General features: G+C 39.1%; 1 protein-coding gene across 1 annotated transcript in view; it reads right to left on the reverse strand.

Moving 5' to 3' along the window:
• Window positions 1–710: 710 nt before the first annotated feature.
• Window positions 711–10106, reverse strand: part of BBOX1 (gamma-butyrobetaine hydroxylase 1) — a 37666-nt gene continuing 28270 nt past the window's right edge. The window contains 4 exon segments of the mRNA XM_009288869.2: window positions 711–1062; window positions 2699–2865; window positions 3542–3738; window positions 5404–5509. Coding sequence (XP_009287144.1) covers window positions 902–1062; window positions 2699–2865; window positions 3542–3738; window positions 5404–5509 — 631 coding nt within the window. The 3' untranslated portion in view covers window positions 711–901.

Below are 10106 nucleotides of genomic sequence, written 5' to 3' on the forward strand. Positions count from 1 at the left end.
GTGTAACAAAAATGGATCTGAGTTCAGTTGCCACTTCTCTGTCAGGTGTGAATTCAATAACCACCTCCTGTGCTTTGTGATTTCTAGCTGCAAAGCGGCATCAGCATTCCTCTTCCTGACTTTACTCAAAAGTCTGTCTGCCCTGCAGATCTTAATTACATCTGTGCACAGCATCTGATGGGATTTCTGACCCTGCCTGCCACCTCTACACTGAGATTTATTTCTATTCCTAATGCAGAGGAAAATTAATACGATGCGTTCTCTGGTAGCTCTATGGCTTCTGAGCTTATGGACTTAGAAACGTAGTAAAAGTTATTTGTGGCTGTGACAGTCATCACTTGTACGGCGGGATATACAGAATACAGCATATATTGAATGAGATCTTGCATTAAAGTGGAGTTCTACCTAGAAAGGTGTGTATATGAAAATAACTTTGCAGCAGTCGTTGCATATTTTGATAATGAATTTTAGTTATGATTTAAGCAATAAAGAATGCCTCTCTGAAAATAGAGGAAGGTGCTGTTCATAACAAATCTTTAGTAAGTAATTCTTATAAGCTCTTTTTTGATGCTCCCTTACAAGCTTTCTAGGGAGGGCAGGTATATTTGTAGAGGAAAATTAAGGCATTGTGATACCCAGTCAGCCCAGTAAAGCGATAATCTTCCAAGCCATTTCGCGCACTGATTTTAAAAAGCAAATAAACTGACAGAGGTAGCAATGCATTTTATAGATTCAAAGACCAGGGCACAGATAAATCTTAAATTGTTATGAACAACAGGTTTCTTAGCTTATGGAACTCAAAAATATATCCGTGATGTTAGTTTCTGAAAAGAAAACACAATTTTTTTTTTTTTTTGAGGTTAGACAATTGAGGTTTTGCTTATTCTAGTTAGAAGAAAGCTCAGTCCCTGTTCAGGACCGTCTTCTTGAGAAGCCGGAGCCTTGACATGACCACATCCCAGTCTGCATAGGCACCTTCCAGGTGACGAGTCACTTCTGATCCCGAGTGGTAGCTTTGGCGACCATGAAGCACGCGCCAGTTATCAAACGTCACTATGTCTCCTATAAAGAGATTGCACAAAGTTTAATATTTGGTATGTTATAGTTGATTCCTTCAAACAGATAACATGGAGGTAGATTTATATCAACAGTTAGGGAGCAATAATTTCAAGTAGTTCAGCTGGAGATACACAGCAATGACACAGTAATTTTAATTTAGCTAGTCATTCTCAACCAGAGAGGGTAGGTCCCTTTCGACTTCTGCTTCTTTTCTTGTATAATCAGGAGTTAAAAAGCGGAGTGGTAGGGGAGTCCATGCTGAGAAAAGAAGGCCTTGAGGGGAAAGGTGACTACAGCAAATCCATGGGAAGGAAAAAAAGGGTGAAAGCCACCGGGATGATTCTTATTTGATATGTCTGGTACTATTTGTACTATACACATCCTGCATTACTATCCCTGTTAATTACTGAGAACAAAGTCAAGCCATTGAAAGTTAGGAAATCACATAATTAAGGCTAGCACGCCATTTTAATTTTTCTCCCTTGTGTGCCACTGTTACGATAAATCTCTAATTAAATAACCTCATAGTTTTCCTTTCCTTCTCCCCCTCCCCTCTGCCACCATTTTGGTGTGCTAATTGATGGGATGGATGGTACTAACGTAATGTGAGGTACTCTGTTTTACCATTTATATATGATCTTATAAATTATTTTATTGCGTGTTCCCAATAGAGAGAGATTCATTTCCTCATAGACATTTTAAAGACACTAGCATCGTAGCACAAGAGGCAGTCAGATACACTAATGAATTTACTTTTGTAACGTGTCTTGAGAGATGAGGGACTATTCATATCTTTATTTTATAGCTGGGGAATGAAAGAACAGCGATTAAGGCCAAAGTAGTTAAATATATGCACGGACTGACTTTTAAAGAGTAAAGGGCATTTTTGCAGCACGTTTTATGTTCAAAACACAGCCCTGTACAACTCTAGCTGAAGTTTAGAGCACTTAGCACTTCTGCAAATCTGCCTCCAGATGTCTTGCATGGGCCACCCAGAAAAAGCAGCACAGCAGCAGTGGCCTTCGGTAATTCATCCAGCATTACGCTGGCATTCGGTGCCTAAGCAAAGACACTAACTGAATTCCCCACGGCGCTGTTCGGCTTCCTTCGGCGTTATGCACATTATGCATCTGTATCATCTTCTAGATGTTCTGCAACTCCTGCAGCCGTTGGGAAGGTGCCCCACTAACAAAATAGTGTCATAAAGAAAGACATAACATTTGGCTTAACGTCCGTACTCTGCATCAAATGAAGCAGAGGAAAAAGTATGTGATTGTGCATCATTTCATGAACAGACACTGACCTGGGACGACACAGCAGTCTTACACATGACATTTCCCATCTGTGGTGCTATTGATATGACAAGTTGCAATTTCCTATATGGTATGGGTTTTTGATGTAGTATAAAGATACATTGGACTAATCAATAGATAGACTCTATTCCCCCCCCCTTTTTTTTTTCTTTATAGTGTAACAATGGCAAAATAAATCTATGAGATGAATGTAAGGATGCAGTATGAAATAAAATAGGTGATAGAAGGATGAAATTTCCTCTCAGTGCCAGTGCTAACAATGCTCAAGTGTTTTGACTGTTAGGAAAAACGTGAAAAATCATTGCGAGTAGAAGCAACTTACTGACCTGGTTTCAGCTTGTAAGTAAACTTGTGTTCTGCGCTGTTTAATAAATCATCAAATTCCTTTAGAGCTGCATAAAATGGCCTCACTTTTTCAGCTGGTACGTCAAACACTGTGTCTCTTGTTGCATTATTATAATTGATGCGAACTGCTTGGCCTCTGGAATCCACGCTATGAAAGAGAAAAGGAAAGGAAAAGGAACTTATTATGTTGTTACTGAAACATTTTAAGATGGTTAAACGGCAACTGAACTCTCCTGCTGGAATTTCAGTATGTTTCTATAGTGAAATTCAGATTGTTATTGGGTTGGATTTTGGTAATTAAGCCTAACTAGGAAAAGGGATAATCAGGAGAAAGTGTAGACACTTGATTTCCTCAAACATCTATATTCTATACACTTTAATTGTAGAATTGTAAAGTCTTTAAATTCAGAAGAGATTATGATCGTTTGCATTTGATCTTTTTATAATATATAGTTCTTAATCTAAATGCTTCAAATTATGACCTCTCTTTGGCACGATACAGATGTACATTGGCTGGAATTTAGTAACAGACCCAGCTGCTGTTAACCTGTGTCTGTACCTAGGACTTGCTCTAATTACCACCACTTCTTGCTGGTGTGTGGCAAAAACCAAATAAGGAAAACTATGCTGTGGTGGTACAAAGCAAAGAACAAGTTATACACTGGCAAACCCAATCGAACAAACAAAAAACCCCACCAAAATAACTACACACCAAGTTAAACCAGTGTTTCCCCACAAGGTGGCAGGAGCAGACCTCCTCCTACCAACATGTAATCCACCATACAACAGGGATTTTATTTTGTGGTGTTGTTGAAACTACTTACTCTATAATCCTTTGTTTACATTGAACAGCAAAATCACAGTAGTCCACCCCAACATCTGTATAGTCTACAGCAGTAGAGGACAGGATCTGATACGCTTGAGGATTTTGTTTCTTCAACTTGTTGGATACGTGAAATCCATCTACAACTTCACTTTCACCTCCTGCAGCTGTTTGCTTTATACAGTGGAGAAACTGAACCTGGAATGAATTAACATCTCATTACGAGAAGAATTAGCTTGCATATTTAACAGTTCATTAGTATCAGTTCCCTCATATCTGTCGTTCTGGTGTTTTGTTTTGTTTTGTTTTCCCCAGCAAAAGACTGAGTTCCCATTACTGCAGCTTCACAGCACTCTGCCACCACTATCACACAGGCAGAAAATTAAAGTAGCATGTTCATAAATCCATCCCCTTTGCGATATCTTCTAACGCTTGCAACCTGCGAGTCAGCTGCAGAGCTCTGGTCTCACTTCTTTCCTTTGAGTCCCTGTTTGCGTCAGTCATATAATTTTAAATGCATTGCAGTCTTATCTAACAAGGAGGATTAGTTTTCTCTTGCAGAAACAAAACCTACTATGAATTATCTGCTCACAGAGGGGAAAAGGTGGCTTTTATAGAAGGCCCAGTGTCTCTATCATAAAGTAGGATTAAGACCGTTTCATTTCACTTCACAGTGAAATTGCCAAGGCGTAAGACGGAGCAGAAAGTCTAATCTGGGCTCTTGGTTGCACCAGTGTAAATCTGAGCGGCTGACACAGGCAGTAAAACTCCCCGTGGCATTAGAGAACCCAGCATCACACAAAGTGTAACCGTTCATCTCAGCCAAAATACATCCGTCCTACCAATGGTAACAGTGTTCACATTTCCCTTCCATGATGGTGAATTATTTCTGAGACCACTAGGAGAAAAAAACAAATAAAACCAGGAGGAGAAAGAGGAGCAGAGAACAGGGTTTGTCCCAGAATCTCCTCACCAGCGGGACCTGCAGACCTTGACGATGGTGATGAAGGGGGAAACTGAAATCTATTAGTTAAGCCCTATTCCATCCTTACTGCACATTAATGAACAGCATCTAAATGATTTTAATAGGTGATGTTAGTGGGAAGTATTTGGCACTTACTTGTGGATAAATCACATGGGTTTTTTGTTTAATTATAGAAACAACCGATGCAAAGTACTCCACAACATGAGAAGGGGAAGTTGTAGGTATTAAGCTTATAGATGCAAACTTGCCCAAGATTATCTTTGTTCCTTTGTACCTGTTCCTACTACTTTTCAGTTCTCTGGTGAATTATGTGGATTAGGCTTTGATATGACAGGAACTAGGTGAAAAATGTATTTTCTGTAGTTGTTGTCCAGCTTTACAAAATGCCCCTTTTTTGTCTAATTACGAAAGGGCAGATTGGCGGCTAATTTCAATTAATTTATAGAAAAGAGAAGATAACATCTTAATCATATTTCTTCTAACGTGTTCTCCTCCTGAGGTGAACAGACGTGTCCTAAGAAGCCACAACTTGACTACAGCATGCAGACACCCAACTTCTTCAATAGAATGAAAGCAACATCAAAAGCACATACAGGACCCTAATGCTTTCTCATATGGTAATATTCTCAATACTTGTGAGTTTCCATTTAAAAATTATGGTATACATAACAGGCTTGTTATGCAGAATTTACATCATAATGTATATATTGCATACCCATGTGTATATAGATTGTTATATGCAGATTTATATATTGTTATTTTTACATTGCTCTTTCAAAACAAAATTCAGAGTCACTGAATGCTAACCATATTTCACGCTATAGGAACATTTCCCTTTCCCCTTTTGTATTGTGAAAAAGTCAGTAGATTCACCTTACCCCGGGTGGATGCTGCAGAACAGGGTAATCGGTGTGAAAACATAGTTTCCCGGTTGTATAAGCCACATTGTTAGCATCTGCTTTGTCTTGCACTTGCCAAGTTGGTCTTTATAATGAAAGGGAAAAGAGAAAACATATTAAAACAGTCAGCCAGCATGCCAGACAGTACACACTGAAAATGTGAAATGACAGTACAAAAGAGTCATTCCATCTCTGAATATGAAAGTATTGTAAAATTATAAGGAAATAATGATTTAGCAGTGTCACTCCACCCCGGCAAAGACGGCTTATTTCAGCAGTCCTAGATTCAAGCTAGAAACTTAAGTGTGCCAAGGGACATCTGGCCCTGGTGTAGTATCTATCTTTCCAGTGGCGGTACTTTGCTGAATGCAAAGATCAGTTGAAGACACTAACCGAGAGGTATCTGCTAGGATAAATTATCATCTTATTACTGAGGCTTCAGAAATAAGAGAGTGGAAGTTGGCCCACTTCTTATCATCAACCTTCCATTTTTCCCTGCCAGGTGGAGCACGTTATCAATGAAATATGAAATTGTTAAAGGCTATGTAACTTTCCCCAAAAATTACTTTTAAAGCTTTACGGTCTTAGAAAATATAGAGTATCCTTTGCAGGGGTATCTTTCCTGTAACTTGAAGACTTGCCGATAAAAGAAAATGTCTTGATGAAAGACTTTGTAACTTCTTCCCTTTCTCTGACGCTCTTTCTGAGAACTACCCCCATTTATTTTGTTACAGAGTTTCTGTCTTGAAATTTGACAAAACTCAGTGAGAAAGTTTACTGACAACTGCAGGGGAAAAAAAAAAGTCTTAGTTATATGACAAAGACATGAATACATCACATTGCAGCACAGTCAAAATCTGTTTCGAGTGACACACCATGCAGGAGAATTTAAGACCAAGAACTACACGTTTTGTTTGTACGGAGCTCACATGATTGAAGACAGTCCTCAGCAGATGCATGTTATAGATCCAGACATTTGTCTGGAAAACTGTAAGTCACCATACGCGGTCCATGTAATCACAGGAGCATAAGTGATTTAAAAGAAAATATGAAACTCATTTTCCCTTGTGAAATACTATAGACCAAATATATTATGTTTCAGATGGTGTGTCTAGCATTACTTCTTAATAATAGTTTAAAAAGAAAATAGGCTAAAGACCATGCAGACCAAAATGATTTATATATAGTATACAAACACTTTTCTTCTAGAAGTGGTATTTAGTATAGAAACTACGTAAAATGCTAAAACTAAATTTCTGAAATTTCCAGGGGAAAAACCCCTTGAATATTTGCAAATGTGTTTAACTGCCTGGGAGAAATAATTTTTATTATTTGGTACAGCACATATTCATCAGTACATGACATCAGTACTCAAGTATGATAATTTCAACCACACTTCCATAGTTCCCGATTTTACAGCCAAAAAATAGCCCATTATATCATCCTTGTCATTAGTGTTGAAGGTAGCTAGGTTTGCTATATCTTTAATTTAAAAGGCTCCAGTGTCACTTGATGGTTCTAAAACAATTTAACACATTTTAATTGTCTCATTTATATGCAATATATACAACTGCTGGAATGGTAGTACTTTATAAAATCACTGTAAGGTTTTGCAAAAGCGGTCAGTGCTTTCGTGCTGTTAACGCTTTGCGAGGGGAGCTGGTCCCGGGGAGCTTTCCTTCCACGCAAGGAGCTTCGGTCAAAGCTCAAGTTACTGACTTGAAGTCAGCGATGCTAACAGGGAGCTCAGCGCTGGATGTGAAACAATCAACCTTACTTTGTCAAAGTCTCAACTGAGCTGAAGTATCAACTCAGTCACGGGGAGAGCGCGTGAGAAGTAAAGGCAGAAAATGTGGGTAACATCAGAGGACTCTTGGCCCTTAGGGAGAGCAAAGCGGGGTGGAATAGTTTGTGGTTTAGTAATTAGGGTCAGATTTCAACATCAATTGCTCAGGCTGTTTTTGACAGAGGAGGAAATCTGCCACCAGGCAGGTGTAGCAATTTTTTGCATTAAGTGGCAATGTGGGCTCAGTCTCCCTGAGCAGAAAACTAGCCTGCCTGTTACACCCTCAGTCTTGTAAAACCGCTGCGCTCGGAACTGAAGCCACACTTGAATCATCTGGTCTTGCGCTTTATTAAAAATCTAAGTCTCATTCATAAGAGATTTGGGACCCATGTCCTTTTCTTGCAGCTGGAGCCCTCTGGGAGGTGCAGATGGTTTGGCTATTTCAGTGGGAGTGCTGGGGCCCCGAAGGAAGCCCTTCGTGCCACCCCAAGTCCTGGACAAGGCTTCAGAACAGGGGAGGAACACGAGGTCTAGGGCATGAGAACTTGGAGAAATGAACTGTGGTATGACTGGAGACCTTGTTAATGTAGTTGTGCCTCCATAATGTAAAGAAAAAGGTTAAGTTAAAAGTTGGGAACCCCTTGTTGTTATTATATGGCTGATACAGAGAATGTTTCCACTTTTTACGGTAATGATATTTTAGGTAGCGTGTACCAAACAGATATCTAGACAAGAAAAAAGGCTTTTGTTTTTCCATTTGTCAGGGTTATATTCATTACAGTTACATTTCAGTTTAAAATTCATGGCCCTGTTGAGGTAATGTTTTATTTGGCAAGCTTGCCAGTTCCAAATTTATCCTTTTATTTATAGTATTTGGTAGGTCTTGTATTTGGCTGCTGGTGAAATAGCAAGGGAATTACCCAAAGTTATTATTTTATTACAGTTGTAAAAGCCACCCCAGAATTGGATGCCAGTAAGAAATGAACTTCTGTTGCAGAGGTGAAGAGATGGACTGTAAAATGCTGCTCTAAGTCTGTTGTTAAGACTGAAAACTCAATGGAGTTTCTGCTACTGCGAGAAATATGTAAGAGCATGAAGACCAGGCACTACAATAACTGTATCTGAAAATGAAGCAGGTTAAATTAGGAGGAAAGAAACTATAGGGAAAGATGGCTTTTCTCTTTCATAATATTTTTAGGCTGGGTTCCAGCTATAATGGTAAAAAATAAGAAACATGTTCCTTAAAAAAAATACCACATAAATACCCAAAACTAAGCCAAAACCATTAGTCTTTTTCAAGACTTCACGTGATGAATTACACATTTAACAAACACTGGGTTATTAAGCTGTTTGAATACAGTTCTCTAACTATTTTCTGATGTGTTTAGCATGTTACCACGTCATACACATCTGTGTTAAAACATTTGAAACTAGTTTTGTGACTTAATTTTTTAAAAATAATTTATGGATAATTTCTTAAACTACACGTAACAATACAAAGTTTATGCATGATACTGCTTGTATTTTCCACTACTTGAGGAATTCCTCCCTCCTTATTATTATTATTATTATTTAAACAGTGCTCTTAAGGGGAAAACATGATCTAAAGAGTAATTTTTCAAAAATTTCAAAGCATTAATCATTAACTTCACCAGTATGGCAATGATTATTATTATTTTAAACAGTGCTCTTAAGGGGAAAACATGATCTAAAGAGTAATTTTTCAAAAATTTCAAAGCATTAATCATTAACTTCACCAGTATGGCAATGAGAGCAGCTGAACATTGCTAAAGATGTCAGGCTGCAACATGCGTGCCTCTACATGTGTGCACATGTCCAGGGAGGAAGAAGTCTTGGTTGATAGCAGTGCAGTAAAATGGAGAGCAACTCTTTTGAGCAGGTTTAGTATTTTGCAACCCAACTTTCTATTTACAGCCTTTGCGATTAAAGAAACTCCTCTTAAACAGAGGAAAAAGACAAAACAACTCCTTCTTACAATGCATTGAGAAGACAATGCTCAGAAGCAGCGTCTCAAACCATACAGTGGTCTGTAAAACATACACATGCAAACAGATGGTGCTTCCTATGGCCTTCATCCAATGCCAGAACTCCTCAACGGCAGGCAGTATCCTTCACCTTGTACACCACCTTGGCAGGATGATTGCGCTGTACAGTTCTGGAAGCTTACCTTTGTACTACTGCGAGCGTTATGTTTGAGTAGGTATGCCTTTACTGTATAGCCTTAACAAAGGCATCCTTACAGTGCATCTTGGAGACAGCTAAACAGTGTCTGATCTCTGAACTGGAAAAATGAAAGCCAAGACGTAAGGAATAGCACACTCGCCCCAAATCAGCTCATTGAGTCTGGCTCTGAACTCCAAAGCAGCCTGCCTTTGTGCGTACAGTTACTTTCTCTCCTTGCAAGTCGGCAACACATTCTGAAAAAGAAAGTGTGTTCAACAGTTTTGGTTCTCCCCCGAAAGTCTTGGCTCTGCTAATATGCATATTGTATCATACACATCCTGCCCCTTTTATAACTCTGCCTTTCCTTTAGCACTGGAGCAGACACTTTTTTCCAGAGCTGGACATTGGTCTGTACATAGCTTGTTGACTTCACCCTGTGGCAGAGCTGGTTTTTGTTACTTGAAATCCAGACTAGTCTGCAAAACTGGTCTTTGGATGTCAGGCTCTCTTTGACATTATGCTTTTCAGATTTTAATTTAATATTGCAAATTCAACTTAATCATACACAGAAACATGATTAGCAACTGTCAGATGACCTAGAGTAAACCTAGAAGAGCCAACGAGGAGAGGTGCTATGCTGGACCTTGTTCTCGCCAACAAGGAGGGGCTGGTGGAAAATGTGAAGCTCAAGGGCAGCCTGGGCTGCAGTGAC

The sequence above is a fragment of the Aptenodytes forsteri genome, unplaced genomic scaffold, assembly GCF_000699145.1.
Source record: "Aptenodytes forsteri isolate BGI_AS27 unplaced genomic scaffold, ASM69914v1 Scaffold8, whole genome shotgun sequence".
NCBI lineage: Eukaryota > Metazoa > Chordata > Aves > Sphenisciformes > Spheniscidae > Aptenodytes > Aptenodytes forsteri.